Source organism: Danio rerio, chromosome 6, assembly GCF_049306965.1.
Source record: "Danio rerio strain Tuebingen ecotype United States chromosome 6, GRCz12tu, whole genome shotgun sequence".
NCBI classification, from domain to species: Eukaryota; Metazoa; Chordata; class Actinopteri; order Cypriniformes; family Danionidae; genus Danio; species Danio rerio.
In genome coordinates this window covers 11,219,093-11,235,727 of record NC_133181.1, presented here as the reverse complement: position 1 = coordinate 11,235,727, position 16,635 = coordinate 11,219,093, and the positions used below count along the sequence as shown (strand labels likewise).

General features: G+C 35.6%; 2 protein-coding genes and 1 long non-coding RNA gene across 18 annotated transcripts in view; 2 read left to right on the top strand and 1 right to left on the bottom strand.

The window, feature by feature from the left end:
• The window catches only part of gpr155b (G protein-coupled receptor 155b), a 698,693-nt gene that overhangs the window by 503,398 nt on the left and 178,660 nt on the right, over window positions 1-16,635 (top strand). The gene's annotated exons all lie outside the window — the stretch shown is intronic.
• The window catches only part of scn1lab (sodium channel, voltage-gated, type I like, alpha b), a 76,597-nt gene that overhangs the window by 43,830 nt on the left and 16,132 nt on the right, over window positions 1-16,635 (top strand). For 8 of the 16 annotated variants that reach the window (XR_012407369.1, XM_073953038.1, XM_073953037.1 and 5 more), the window contains 4 exons: window positions 1,742-1,915; window positions 2,267-2,623; window positions 7,402-7,893; window positions 13,087-13,219. Coding sequence is in view for 11 of the 16 variants with exons in the window: in XM_073953038.1 (XP_073809139.1) it covers window positions 1,742-1,915; window positions 2,267-2,623; window positions 7,402-7,893; window positions 13,087-13,219 (1,156 nt within the window). In the remaining 5 variants the exon portion in view is untranslated. Of the gene's footprint in view, window positions 1-1,741; window positions 1,916-2,266; window positions 2,624-7,401; window positions 7,894-10,498; window positions 12,789-13,086; window positions 13,220-14,364; window positions 16,524-16,635 lie in introns of those variants that run through there. The other 8 variants (XR_012407373.1, XR_012407372.1, XR_012407371.1 and 5 more) reach the window with 3 other exon arrangements.
• Window positions 6,859-12,215, bottom strand: LOC141386189 (uncharacterized). The gene is made up of 3 exons (XR_012407674.1): window positions 9,492-12,215; window positions 8,902-9,260; window positions 6,859-8,643 (listed from the first exon to the last, which is right to left on the bottom strand). It is a non-coding gene; the product is annotated as an uncharacterized lncRNA (long non-coding RNA).

Here is a 16,635-nt window from a genome sequence, read left to right as displayed (position 1 = left end):
TAGTTTGATCAGATAAGATCGGTTTGATCAGTGTTTAATTAGGGTTAAAGCTAAACTGTGCTGGGCTGCGGCCCTCCAGGATTTGAGTTTAAAGTTTGCTTAGCAGAGTTTGGCTGATTTTTTGAGAAATTATTTTATTTTATTATATTTTATTTTATTTTATTTTATTTTATTTTATTTTATTTTATTTTATTTTATTTTATTTTATTTTATTTTATCTTATTTTATTTTATTTTATTTTATTTTATTTTATTTTATTTTATTTTATTTTCCTGCTCTTTAAAACAATAGTTTACTAGCTGACAGTTACTTTAGTTTGAAATTACAGGTGTTTGGAGAGACATATTAATAATAATAATAATAATAATAATAATAATAATAATAATAATAATAATAATAATAATAATAATAATAACAACAATAATAATCACAATAATAATAATAACAATAATAATAATAACAATAATAATAACAATAATAATAATAAAACAATAATCATAACAAAAATAAATAAATACATAAATGAAAAGAAAAACAATAAAAACATCAGGGAAAAGATCCATAATATAAGTAATAACAATTATGTGCAAATAAAGATTAGAGAGAAATGCATACTTTTTATTTTGACCAACACTATCATTCAAAACACTAAAATTCAAATTGTTCCTGGAGTTTAATTCCAACTCTGCTTCAATACGCTTACCTGGAGGTTTAAAACAAGCCTGAAAAACTCAATTAGTTTGATCAGATGAGATCAGTCTGATCAGTGTTTAATTAGGGTTAAAGCTAAACTGTGCAGGGCTGCAGCCCTCCAGGATTTGAGTTTAAAGTTTGCTTAGCAGAGTTTGGCTGATTTTTTGAGAAATTATCACAGAAACATGGTTTTTCTGCTTTTCCATCTAGGGATAAGCTTATTTTACTTTATTTTATTTTATTTTATTTTATTTTATTTTATTTTATTTTATTTTATTTTATTTTATTTTATTTTATTTTATTTTATTTTATTTTATTTTATTTTATTTTATTTTATTTTCCTGCTCTTTAAAACAATAGTTTACTAGCTGACAGTTACTTTAGTTTGAAATTACAGGTGTTTGGAGAGACATATTATTAATAATAATAATAATAATAATAATAATAATAATAATAATAATAACAACAATAATAATCACAATAATAATAATAACAATAATAATAATAACAATAATAATAACAATAATAATAATAAAACAATAATCATAATAAAAATAAATAAATACATAAATGAAAAGAAAAACAATAAAAACATCAGGGAAAAGATCCATAATATAAGTAATAACAATTATGTGCAAATAAAGATTAGAGAGAAATGCATACTTTTTATTTTGACCAACACTACCATTCAAAACACTAAAATTCAAATTGTTTCTTCATTTTTGTTCATGTTTTTAACCGAGGTTTGTTATAGAATAAGAGTGAAATAAGTGATTAATATGGAATGTAATCAATTAATTTTATGGTAAAGCTAAACTTTATCAGTTTGAAACAACTCTCTAATAAGCAGTTCTGCGAAACAGACATTATCATTATTTATTTTGAGGCAGTTCAGTGTTGATTTCATTTAGTTCAAACCATTAAGAGTGTGGGTAGTAGATTAGTTTTAACTTCCCAGCGTAAATCCCTTTATTGTTGTTTTTGTGTTTGAGATTTTTTGTACAGTTATTTGAGTTCTGCTGATTTGTGCTTGTTGGTTTCTATGCAGGTATTCACAGGAATCTTCACAGCAGAGATGTGTCTGAAGGTCATTGCTCTGGATCCCTATTATTATTTCCAAGAAGGCTGGAATATCTTTGATGGCATCATCGTGAGTCTGAGTCTTATGGAGTTGGGCCTGGCCAATGTGGAGGGGCTTTCAGTGCTGCGCTCCTTCAGATTGGTAAGCAAAGGTCCTTTTGTTTTTCAAAAGTGCATGGCCTCTATGAAAATGATCTACATTATGTGCTTATGGACCACTTCTGCTTTGACCCTCAAACACTGTACAGTAGTTGTTGCTGATGTCTGAAAGTATTTGGCTTGTTTTATTAACTTTTATTAAGTGACAATTACTTAAACTCAGCTGTTTGGTCCAGATGTAAGCCAACACGAGGCAACAACATAGTTGGCTTTCTTTAGTGCTAGTTGTTTGTTGTCTGCTTGGTGTGTGCCAGCTATAAGGCTTAAATTCAGGGTAGAGACTCAATCACAAAACATATTTTCTAAAATCTCCTCTTTCTCTCTCTTCCCTTAGTTAAGAGTTTTTAAGCTGGCAAAGTCCTGGCCCACCCTGAACATGCTGATTAAGATCATTGGTAACTCAGTCGGTGCTCTGGGAAATCTAACTCTCGTCCTGGCCATCATTGTCTTCATCTTCGCTGTGGTGGGAATGCAGTTGTTCGGAAAGAGTTACCGCGAGTGCGTTTGCAAGATCTCAGAAAGTTGTGAGTTGCCGCGGTGGCACATGGACGATTTCTTCCACTCCTTCCTGATCGTGTTCCGGGTACTTTGTGGTGAATGGATCGAAACCATGTGGGACTGCATGGAAGTGGCGGGACAGTCGATGTGTCTCATCGTCTTCATGATGGTCATGGTCATTGGGAATCTGGTGGTAAGCTCAATTTATTCTACAATGAGACACTTTGAAAATTGGCTTCCTCCTAACTGCTTTTTAAAGGGCAACTATGGTGGAAAATCTACTTTTAAAGCTGTTTGGACACACATGTGCTTAAGTATAGTGTACTCTATATACTGTCATATTGGGGTGAAATAAACACACCCATTCCTTTTTTTCAAATTTAACAACATAAAAACGGTGGACCAATTGGAGCGGTTTTCAGATTGACCGAAACTTGACATAGAAGTGCGGTCCCCCCGCCCACCAATATTGATTGACAGCTGCGCGCATTAACATGTCTCCGTAGTAATGCATATAATCATATCGACAACACAGGACGAGCGCAAAGCAATCAGGGATTAAAGGTCTGTTCAGTTTGCTAGGATCACAATCATCATCAAACATGATCAAGAGTGAGTTTTACAGCTTTAAAATGTTTTAAAACATGGGCATGTGTGTAATAAAGTACAGCGATTCACTTCATCAGCAAAAACATCAAATACTGATTGGTAAAGTTCTTACTGTAGTATTTCTCACAAATGTTACGTGAGATCTGCTTCCTGAGGCAGCCGAGGGCGGCGATTGAGGCATGTTGCTGACAGGCAAGTGGGATTGGTGGGCGGGGATGACTAGCCTTAAAGGCCCAGTGCAAAAAAACAGCAACAACCTTTTCCCAGCTATAGTACAGACACTTCAAACAGCTATAATAAATACTCTGATGGGTGTTTTGAGCTGAAACTTTACAGACACATTCTGGGGATCCAAAAGACTTATAATAAATATGAAAAGAGGGGTAACCTATGTGCCCTTTAAATGAATCTCATTTAAATTTACTTTTGCATTTTTACAGCCCTTTTCAGTGAATGTAATTGTGACAAATGTGACATGCTGCTGAATTAACATTTTAGCTGTTATTTTAATGACATTGATTTGAACTAATTTGATTTTCAGTTTAGAGGAAGAGCTGACTTCACACCAAACGTGAGTTTAAGTATTTGTGTGAGGAGATTGCATAACAAGTCAAATACGGTATATACTAGTTTGCACTAGGTTGTGCAAATAGCAAGACATGCCAGCCTGATCTCACGTGGAAACGTAAGTATTTTACGTTTTGTCAGTTTAGTGGCTAATATGTACGAAAATGTACGATTTTAAAAAGGAGGCGTGGCACCCAACCCCACCCCTAACCCCAACCGTCATTGGGTGATGAGCAAATCGTACTAAATTGTGCAAATTAGATCGTACGAATTCATACGAATTAGCCACTAAATCAAAAAGTTACGAATTGCCGTGAGATTGCGTTGGACATGCATGATGTGTTTGCCGCTAACGTGGAATATGTGCCTCAAATGCATCTTCTGTGCAAATTATAGTAAAAACATGGCTAGAACATTTGGTGTGAACCCAGCATAATGCCTACAAAGCTCAGTTCAGCAAAGCCTTGTATGTCTGGTTTTATGTATATTTATGTATATTTATTGCTCGATGCTGATCCAGGACCTTTTTTTTTTTTTTTTTTTGGAATTTGCTAAATTTTAATTTCAGTTAATTTAGATGTTTAGTTAGTTAAAACTCAATTCAACTGAAATCAGATTTATCTTCAGCCTTTTATTTGTATATTGATATTTGTATATTATATATTGAGTAACATTTAAATTGATGAAATGCAAATGATCTCACTGAATTTTGGTTACTCATTCATTCATTTTCTTTTCGGCTTAGTTGCTTTATTAATCTGGGCGAAATCTACTAAATCTATTAATCTACAGCGAAATGAACCTCCAACTTATCCAGCATATGTTTGACGCAGCGGATGCCCTTCCAGCTGCAACCTATCACTGGGAAACACCCACCCACACTCATTCACACTCATACACTACGGACAATCAAGCTTACCGAATTCACCTATATCACACGTCTTTGGATTAAGGGGGAAACCGGAGCACCCGGAGGAAACCCACATGGACATTGGGAAAACATGCAAACTCCACACAGAAATGCCAACTGACCCAGACGGGGCTTGAACCAGCGAGCTTCTTGCTGTGAGACGATTGTGTTACCCACTGCGCCACCGTGCTGCACATCTTGGTTACCTATTATATGTAATCATAAATTCGCTAGTTTTGCATAGAGAATTATTCGGTAACACTTTATAATAACTACACACTATGAATCATTTATTAAGCATTAGTATATATATGTATTCATTATTTGTAAAGCATTAACTCTACATTAATAAACGTTAGTAAGCAGTTTATATCTCCAGCTACAAATGTTAAATTCTTGTCTTACCACCACATTTGTGCTTAATAATTGTACTTCCATACTTTGTGATTGGTTGATTTTTCATCACTAACTGAAGTATTGCATTATTTACAAATAATTTGTATTTAAGAATTGGTGGTTTTTAAGATCATTCAGAATAAGTTATTAAATAATTAGCTAATAATTAAAATAAACATGTATCTTATTATTCAGCATGTATTAATAGTTCATTTGTATGCAAATAAATGCTTTATTAACTTAACTTCATTTAATTTTATGACTTAATCTAAAGTGAGGACAATTTATGCTTTATTAATCCCTTATTAATGACAATTACATTAGTATCAAATTAAAAATATCTTTGCAATCCTATCTAAAAAATTAAATTACTGTAAAGTTTAAACATTGCTGAATAACAGGAGTGTCAAAATATAACAAAGTTGGATAAAAACAACAATATAATAATTTAACATTTTATGACACAACATTTCAATGTTATTTAGCTGTTTAAATGTTGTTTAAACGATGTTTAGATGTTTAAAAGTTAAGAGTGCAAAGATTTTTTTTTTTATTCTAAACAGTTTTAATTATGTATTTTTAAAAGAATAGAAATGAATAAAGGCATTTATTTTCTTTTTTTCTGTTTAGAATATATCTGAGCCTTCATTGTCGTTTATAAGGGCTTTATAAAGCATTAATAGTCCTCACTTTAGATTAGGTCACAAAACTGAATGAAGTTGAGTAAATAAAGTATTTATTAACATACAAATTAGCTACTACTATATGCCTGAATAATAAGAGTTATACATGGTAATATGAATAGTTTACTCATTCTGATCTTCAAAAACCACCAACTATGCTTGGATAACTGTTCTTTAATAATGCAATACTTAATTTAGTAATGAAAAACGAATCCTTAAAGTATGAAAATACAATGATTAAGCACATTATAGATGTGCTCACAAGTCAAGAACACAGCATTTGTAGCTGCAGTTATAAACCACTTACTAACATCTATTAATGTAGAGGTAATGCTTAACAGATAATGAATATATGCTATTGCTTAATGAATAGTTCTTAGTGTGTAATTATTTTAAAGTGTTACCAATTATTCTATTTTTAAACAATTATAATTGTTATGAATTTACGATTTTCTGCCTTTTAAACACATTTTTCTTCAACGTTCTCATTACCAAAATGTTTTCGATTTCTTTACCTTTTATTTTTACTGTAAAAACCAATTTGTTGACTTTACTTTACTTTAAAGATGAGTAAACCCATTGCTTTTAAAGTGATTAGTTGACTTTACAGAGTAAAACCCATTGCCTTAAATGTATTAAGTGAATAAACTGTTTATAATTATTCAAAATAAGTTCAGTAAATTCCAAGCTACTCCCTTTTTATAGTCAATAAAAAGTCAGTATACTCAACTTGTTGCTTTTAATTCAACGGGTTTACTCACTTTACTCAAGTTAAGTAACTGATCTGTTTTTACAGTGTATAGTTTCAAACATTTATGGTCAGAAAAGCTTTTATGGAATGAGAGAGGCATTAGTTGGGCCAGACGGAATCTGCGGACGGTTTTTGCTATTTCTGCGGAGAATTTTGGTAAAAGTCTGCGGATTTCTGCTGAATTGTTTTGGGAGTATCATAACTAAAACCTTAGTATATGAAATAAAAATTAATATATTTTTAACTTTTATTTAATGTTTAAAATGCAAATCCAATTAGATTCACTTTATTTGGTGAATAAAGCAAGTTTGTCATATATCAGAAAATATTACTGTACAAACTGCATTGTACATTAATCAGATGAACATTTTCGTATTAGTCAATAATATTACTGTAATTAATTTAAAAACTGAATAAAGAATATATATGAATGAATACACATTTACACACATTTACACAGAATTAATGATGGGTAAAAAATCTGCGGAATTCTGCACGCGCAGATTCCGGGTGGGCCTAGGCATAAGGCATTTGTTATTTATATCATAAAACATTATTACTATGTAATATGATAGTGCAATAATATTGTAAAAAATATGTTTAATGTGGATTAAATGTAATATAATCATGTGATGGCAAAGCTGAATCTAAACCGTTTGAAACCATTTAAGCAGTTCTGGAGAACAATGTCAATTATTCAAAGCAATGTCGTTATTCATCTTAAGCCATTTTTTAAGATCATTGCCAGTATTAAATGCTGTGGTTGAGCTACAAAGCAGCTGTACAGAGGACAACAGTGCCATCCTTCAGCCTTACTCAAATCTCAATGAAGTGATTTTCAGAATGTGAACGACTTTTAGTATTTATTAAATATATTCTTGCTGAAAGTATCAACTAAAAAAATCCCCAATCTTTTGACTCAAGTGTATTCTCAACAGGTTTGACCCATACACCCACTGACGCACTCAAACACACGATCATTTATGAGTACAACGAGCTCATCTTACCATCTGACCTTGCCGACTCTGAGAGTGTGTTTTGCTGTTGTGCGGCAGGTGTTGAACTTGTTCCTGGCCTTGCTGCTGAGCTCTTTCAGTGCCGATAATCTGGCCGCCACCGATGACGACAGCGAAATGAACAACCTGCAGATCGCCGTGGGCAGAATACAGAAAGGTATCGCTCTGGTCAAGTCCACTCTCCGTCAGTTCCTGCAAAGCCTCTTCTTGGCCGGCTCTAAACCACGCTCCCTAGATGAGGAGAAGCCCCTTGACGACCTCCACAGTGACGGCAAAGAGAACTGCCTGTCCAATCACGCTCCGGTAGCCGTCGATCTCACTAAGGACTATCTGAAGGAGGGCTGTGTCTCTCCTGGTAATGGGGTGGAGAGTCATGTAAAGTATGGAATTGAGGAAGGCGACTACATGTCGTTCATCCACAATCCCAGCCTCACGGTTACAGTACCGATAGCGGTGGGAGAGTCGGACTTTGAAAACCTGAACACGGAAGATTTCAGTAGCGAATCATCTGACGTGGAGGGAAGTAAAGAGGTAAGCCTGATTTCAATGACTAAACAGACATTTTTACTTTTAATATGCATTAAAATTCTTGTTTCAGTGTCGGAGAGAGTTGCTATATTTATCGTAATGTAAAAAAAATATGATATTTAATGGTGAATCTTGTTGATTTAGGTTTGTTTGTGATTCATCAGGAGTCAGTGTCTCTTTTGGCTGTAGGAGACAAACAGTTGTGTCGAGCCACATTGCCATTACATCATTCTCTGCACTGAGCTGCAGCCCATTGTGTGTGTATGTGTGTACATGTGTGTTCTACTGTGCCATGGGCTTCAGGCCAGTCTGACCCTGTTCATCTGCAGCTAGTTAAGACAGACCTCTGGGCACTTTAGCAGGTAGACTTACTGTGTATACTCATTATATCAGTACGCATTCTCATAAACATGCACTGTCTGGCACACACACAACCTCTCGCACACTCTAATGTGTATTATTTACGACCAACTGAGCAGGCATGGCATCATGCATCCAGACTATGAATGAGGCTGTTGAGGAAATTGCTAAATTCAGCATCCTTGCCCAGGGTGAAATTGAGTATGCTTAACTCTGTGTTTGTGTGTGTGTACAGGTTTATGAGGATACAAATTTGTATAACGACATGGGTATGATCTTATTGTACTCTTTTTAAGTGGTTTTCGAAGACATGCCTTGTATCCTCATAATTTAAAACTCTTAAAAATAATACTTTTATGAGGATATGTACTTGTATAAAGATATGGGTATGACCTAGTTCTACTTGTTTAAGGTAGTTCACGAAGACATCCCTTGTGTCCTCGTAATTCAAAACTCTTTAAAATTATACTTTGATGAGGATATGTCATTGTATAAAGACATTACTATTACCGTATAAAGACATTACTATTACCTATAGTTGTTCTCTATTAAGGTGGTTAATGAAGACATGCATTGTGTGCTCATAATCCAAAACTCTTAAAAATAATACCTTTATGAGGATATGTACTTGTATAAAGATATGGGAATTACCTAGTTGTACTCGTTTAAGGTGGTTTACGAAGACACGCCTTGTGTCCTTATAATTCAAAACTCTTAAAAATAATACTTTTATACTTTTTTGAGGATATGTAATTGTATAAAGATATGGGTATGACCTAGTTCTACTTGTTTAAGGTAGTTCACGAAGACATCCCTTGTGTCCTCGTAATTCAAAACTCTTTAAAATTATACTTTGATGAGGATATGTCATTGTATAAAGACATTACTATTACCTAGTTGGTCTCTATTAAGGTGTTTTATGAAGACATGCATTGTGTGCTCATAATCCAAAACTCTTAAAAATAATACTTTTATGAGGATATGTACTTGTATAAAGATATGGGAATGACCTAGTTGTACTTTATTAAGGTGGTTTATGAAGACATGTATTGTGTCCTCATAATTCAAATCTTAAAAATTATACTTTTATGAGAATATGCAATTGTATAAAGACATGGGTATGACCTTTTGTACTCGTTTAAGGTTGTTTACGAAGACATGCCTTGTATCCTCATAATTTAAAACTCTTAAAAATAAAACTTTTATGAGGATACGAACTTGTATAAAGATATGGGAATGACCTAGTTGTACTCGTTTTAAGGTGGTTTACGAAGACATGCCCTGTGTCCTTATAATTCAAAACTGTTAAAAATAATACTGTTATACTTTTTTGAGGATATGTAATTGTATAATGATATGGGTATGACCTAGTTGTACTTGTTTAAAGTCGTTTACGAAGACATCCACTGTGTCCTCGTAATTCAACTCTTAAAATTTATACTTTTATGAGGATATGTCATTGTATAAAGACATTACTATTACTGTACAGTATTCGTTTTATAGAAATACTATATCTCTTTCAACACCATTTGGAGGTGTCAATGTTGCTAAGCAACATATGTAAAACAACGTGAAGACTTGTGTGACCACTTTTATGCCTCTCCCAAGCTTGAAAATATAATTGTCTGAATCATAGAAACGCTACATTATGATCGTGTGGGGGGTTGAATCGAGATCGTGATCTTTTTTCGATTAATCATGCAGCCCTGATATGTTATTGTAAAAAGACATGGGTAGGACCTAGTTGGACTCTTTGAAGGTGGTTGATGAAGACATTCCTTGTGTCCTGGTAATTCAAAACTTTTAAAAATAATACTTAACTTCTATACTCTCATCAGGATAGGAAATTGTAGAAAGACATGGATATGACCTAATTTTACTCCTTTAAGCCTTGTGTCCTCATAATACAAAACGTTTAATCATACTCAAGGAGGAATTTTGACATTCACATTTTAGGGTTGGGGAAGAGGTAGTGTGAGGCCATATAAAAATCGGTCTTTACAGTATAAACTGCATTACGCCTATGGAGAGTAGTAATGTGTCTGTATGTGTGTGTGTGTGTTGTTGTATTCCAGCCCATTTCCATACTCTTCCAGCAGTACTGTCACTGTGCTTAATCTTTTCTCTCTCCCCACTTCTAACTTGATCTATTTCTATATCTTAATTGAAGTGGATGAGTGTTGCAGACGTTATTATCCATGTTATGTGAAGTGTGTATCTCCTCTCTGTGTGTGACCTGTTATTGCAGCGTTATGACAGACGAACCCCAGGTTTTCTCTGAAAGAGCCCTGTAAGAGACTCACCTTCCTCCTCACCCACACTAACCATGGAGACTGCCTTTGTCATCTAAATCAGACCAAACTCTCGTCTATCTCTCTCTCATTTTATCTCTCTTTTTGGATCGGATTGCCCTTTTGTTTTTCGTTTCTCAATGCCTGTGCCCTTCCCTCCCTCTTAAACAACCCTATTTTGCACCGAAGAGAGACAGCTGTCAGCCTTTTTTTTTGTTTTTGTTTTGGTTGGTCGTTTTCCACATGACTTTGTGTTTCTGTTGTAGCACTGGGCTTCTTTGCAGTACCTTCAGTCATATGGAATGAGCAAGATCATCATTTTACATCAATAGCCCATCGAACATCTTTCTGTTACATTAGCTTGTTTTTGTTTTTTCGTACAAGCTATCAGTGAGCATTCAGAGCTAAATTACTCCAAAGTGGGAAGTGGTTGAGTGTGCATGTGTATGTGTGTGTGTGAGAGGAGAGGTGAGCTTTGATAATCAGGAAACCTTACTTATTGCAGTACAACAGTTACTACATTGGTTGATACTGCATATTAGAAGGAAGAAAGCTAGTTGATTTAGCATTGTGTAAACAATTGGGTGGTGGTTGCAAATACTGTAACTTATATGCATATTAGATGGCTGATTATCATAATGCTATTTACAATATGCAGATATTCCTACTGTTTAATATAATGCACTGTACACTGCTGCAGTAGTGGGAATCTGTCTTGATAGCAGTCAGCCTCTAGAATGTGTGTAATTACATTTGTGCCGTTTGATTGTGCATATACAGTACAATCAGGAGGTTCTGCTCTCCGAGCCAATGGTTAATTTAGAAAGATACTTGATGATAATTTGACTTCACAACTTCTGTGCCTCCTTATACGTGTTACATCTGTTCCTAATCAGATCTGAAGGCATGAACTGGATGTTAGGGAGTAACAGGGGATTAGGAAGCCAAATCAGAACCTTTACACTTTAATCCATCAATTAGATTTGCTTCAGATCCGACATAAAAACAAATCTTTGAGATTATTGAGAAGCTCAATTAGGGCAGGTTGTTCAGGTATGCTCAGCCTCTTATATCACTACTGTGATTAAAATGTTAGAGACTTTCTGGAAGATTCTGAAATTGCACACAGCATGCTTACATCATTCCCCCGCGCCGCATTAGCTGGGTGCCACAGCAACCAGTGCTCCAGCTCAGTTTTAGACAGCATTCTCCTCTATGTATTTTTGATATTATTTAACCTTGTTGTTTTTCTAACTGACCCATTTATGAATGCAGTAGAGGGTCAGTAACTGACCCACACATCAGTTAGCCTAAGAAGTACACTGTGGTCAGGAATACTTCACTATTGTGTCAAATAATGAGTTCAAACCCAATTCCTCAGGTCTGCAATAACATCAAACAATATAACCAGCAAATATTTTCATTGCAGAAGCTTTTATATTCTTGTTTTGCAAAACAACAGTAGCTGCATTTCTGTTACCCCTCAAATTGCGCAAAATGAAAACTGCAAATTAAGAAAAAAAAAACCTCCCATGTACCGTCTTTATTGATTAAACATTCGGATACAATAGATGTAAATCTATTAACATCTTTCACCATGATTTTCAGGAAAAAATCATCTGTTTTAAGTCTAACATCCTAAACACTTATCAAAATTTAGCAAATAGCACAAATCTTTTGCGCAATTCTGTAATGGAAACCAAGCTATTGTCTTTAACCACTTCAATAACATCTTAATAGTAACCATTACTATAAAACTTATGTCATGCAGTGGGAACTGATGGGTTAATTTTCCCAAGAACATATTACTTGTTTTCCCCTTGTTAGTTTCCAGTTAAACTCGTTTTCCCTAAAATGCTGTCTCAGACTTAGCATGTGGCTCTGGTGTTAGTTAACGCTAATGCGGCTCCCCTCCTCTTCAAACTGACTGGCGGACCAAAGCTTGACCACTGCTTAACGGAATGGACTTCCAGCCTGTGTTTTCATGTCAATCAAGGGATTGCACTCAATGGGGTGGGCTCATGTGATAATCTGAATCATGCCAATCCAAATGTATTGGGATTATCCAATAGAAACCATTTGTTTTGTTTTTTTTGGGAAGGGGTGGGGCAAGGTAAGGGGTTGTCATTTGCACTGGACATGAAAATACTCAAAGCACTCAACATTTGATGACAAGATCACAAGCTTGGATGAGAATTAATGCACCTTGAGAAACAAAAAAACATGCATGAGGAAGGAATGAAGGCACATCAAATGTACCCACAGCTGACTGTGAGATTAAACGGTGAAGCCAGAGGCGCTTGTCTTCATGCCTGGCTGCTAATTAGAGAATCAATTCAATGAATCAAATCAACCTCTAAATCCACGGGCTTGTAGGTACTTTTGAATGATCTGAAACTGCATGAGACTTGAGAATTACTGCAAAAGGAATCTGGACGAGATGGTGTGCTGCAGTCCAGCCTAATCTTGTGCGCGTATGTGTGTGTGTGTTTTGTTTGTTTGCTTTTTTGTGTCTGATCGTGTGGCTGCATGGATGCCTGTTTAGAAGCTACCTGTCGATACGGTTCTCAGTTCCTCGGAGGGGAGCACAGTGGATATTCGCCCCCCTGGAGAGGGGGCAGAGTCTGTCGAATTGGAGCCGGAGGAGTCCCTGGACCCAGAGGCCTGCTTCACAGAAGGTACTTGTTTGAATGCAATAATACCAAGATAGGGCCAGTTTGTTTGGCTGTCAAGCTGTTTTAGTCGTACGGTAGTTATGCAGTACACTGAAAATACACTGGGGTTAAACAATGACTCTGAAACACTGGCCAATTTAGTGTTTGAGCTTTCATGGCTAAATTTGACCAGCCTGGTGGATAGTTTTTATTAATTGCATACAGGGCCGGAGCAAGCTGAACTGCCGCTCTAGGCAGAGGACGATCACGCCGCTCTCAACCCCAATGTGAAAATGAAAGTGACCGGTTATGATAATGAAGTGAGGTGTCGCGGACCTCTTTTCCGGCGCACTATGCGCGGATATAACTGAGGACGCGCGGGTGCTGAGGGAGGGAGGTGTCGCGGACACTGCGCTCTCTATTCTGCCGCCCCATGCGCGGATATAACTGAGGACATGCGGGTGCGGATGGAGGTGTCGCTGACGCCGCCCTCTTTATTGTAGTCTATGCATGAATATTTCTGAGGATGCGGGTGGTAAGGGAGGTGTCGTGGACATAACTGAGGATGTGGGTGGTAAGGGAGGTGTCGTGGACGCCGCCCTCTCTATACTGCCCCCCTAGGCGGCCACCTAGGTCGCCTCTATGAATGCGCCAGCCCTGATTGCATATTTCAGCAGTAAGAGCAGAGTGTGAAGGTTTAATTAGCAGAGTGGTAGCACAGTTTTGGCTGGTTCGCTTTGCTTCTGTCTCCCGCTATCCTGATCCATTCGTGCCGTTTCAACTTCTCCTTTGATCAGGCTCATCATCAGATTTGCTCTTAGTTTTAAAAAAATTGCAAGACCTCAAAAATTGTAACTATTTAAAAATGATTGAACTTTTACTACACCAAATGAATGTAAAATGATATAATTATGATTCTGTCAGTGTATTGTATGTATATCAGAGATGTAAAAGATATTTTTTGGGAAAATATTGCAATAATGCAATGTTGTGCATAGTTTGACTAACAAAATGTACAAACTGGCCCCTTTATGTCATATGTAGTGCCACAGCAAGACTTCTAGTATTACATTTCTGGGACTACTTTAAGGAGTAGACTTTCCACTGAGCTCAATTTTTCTACTGTCTGTTCACATTAAGGGACTCGTTTCTGTGTTTCTTTTGCTCAGGCTGTGTGATGAGGTTTCAGTGCTGTCAGGTCGATGTGGAGAAGGGATATTTCAGCAGTAAGAGCAGAGTGTGAAGGTTTAATTAGCAGAGTGGTAGCACAGTTTTGCTTAAAATATTGCAATGCACAAAATGCCTCTGAGTACACCTTTACTGACTTTCCCACATCCAAAAGAGTTACGGTGTGGATAACCCCCAAAGAAGCATACCACCCAGATTTGTCATGCCCAAAGTGAAGGACTGAAGGGTTACAATTTCATGCACTAGGCCCAATACTTGTGCTAGATGGGCTCGTCACTCCCAAGGACTACCGAACCATTCTGGAGGACCATGTGCACCCAATGGTTCAAAGATTGTATCTTGAAGGTGATGTCGTGTGTCTGAATGATCCACAAATGCACCAAGCAAGACTGGTAACAGACTGGTTTGAGAGGTGAACATGAAAGTGAAGTTGAACATCTTCCATGGCCTACACAGTCACCAGAACTAAATATTATTGACTTGGCCACTGTTCTGCATTGCAACAAGCACTGCTCAAAATCCCCATGGCCACTATGCAGGACTTGTATCTCTCTTTCCTAAGAATGGATGCTGTATTGGCTGAAAAAGGTGGCCCTTCACTATACTAATCAATTATTGTGGTCTAAAACCAGGCATTTCAGTTTCATTGTCCAACCCCTGTATCTGTTAATTAACAGTATCTGTATTAAAATTAAATTCAGTGGAAAATCTGTCCACTACTGACTTCATGAATTTAACTTTACAGTTTAACAGTGTTTTTTACATTGACATTAGTTTGAAACAATATATTGTATAAGCAATAATAATAATAATATAGAATTAAGTTGGTAAAATAACAGAAAAACATGACTTATCAACAGGTTTAAGTATTATGTCCAGCACAAACCAAGACAATATATCTCATCAAGCTATCAAAATGTCAATAGAAGTCACTTTTTTAAACTTTTATTTTTTTACATTACATGTTGTTAGATAAAAGATAAATGTCATAGTATATGAAAATATATGGTCTGAATTTAGTTTTTTGTGTTGGTCTAAAAATTGTAATTGGATAAATAAAAGGATGTGTATCAGCCAATATAATTCAAGCCATCAACAGTCCTCTAGTATATAAAAGTTCACCTATGAGTTTTATTCCAGACTCCTTCCAAACTCCTTTCCTTCAACTAACAATGAGCTGTTCTGGCTATTCATTTACAGTAGATCATTTATAGTAGGTTGTATTGATTATTGCTAATCAATGGTTTACAAGCTACTGAGCCATTGTTGGCTATTTGGGCTGTTTTTGTAGGTTATACAGTCTTTCTAGTTTATTACCCATAGCTAACCTGTTAATGGGAGTCTGTTAATTAAGAAAAAACAGCAACTTTTGCTGTGTATTCGAGGATTGCATTGGCTTATGCTAAGATTGATGGGTGGATTGATTTTAAGGGCAAAAGGACAGTAATGTTTTAACAATCAACTGAGAATTTTCATTATTGTCACCCGACTTCATTGTGGCCATTTTTCTGAATCAATTTCTAATTAGTCTTGGATAGCTTTTTTCTCTTTGAATATTCTGCTTCTCGCTAAGAGTTTGAGTATTTCGGACCTATTCTAAGAATTCTTAGAATAATGTTTCTATAAGTTTATGGAACAAATGGCAATATTTAATCCCAGTGGCATTTCATCTAATAAATAAGTACACATAATGAGCATTATTAGCAGTGATTAATTTGTAAATCAACAATTCCCGGAACAAAACCAAAAAATTAAAAGTTACCGCGACCGACGTTCACAAAACAATTTCAGTTTTCCTGGAACATGATGTCATTAAAAGATGATAGCGCAAAAAATCAGTATCACATTTCTGAATGGTATTTAATCATTTTGTGCCATATAACATTATAGATCAGTCGATGATAATAAAAACATGTAGCTACAAACATAAATCGTATGAACAATCATTATTCAGTTTACTTTACCAAGTAAAAAAAAAATAATTAAAAGAATCACTCAGTCTAATATTCAGGAAGAGCCCACAGTTAGCTCTTCTGTCATGTTTTCTGGCTGGTTCGCTTTGCTTCTGTCTCCCGCTATCCTGATCCATTCGTGCTGTTTCAACTTCTCGTTTGATCAGGCTCATCGTCAGATTTGCTCTTAGTTTAAAAAAATGCAAGACCTCAAAAATTGTAACTATTTAAAAATGATTGAACTTTTACTACACCAAATGAATGTAAAATGATATAATTATGATTCTGTCAGTGTATTGT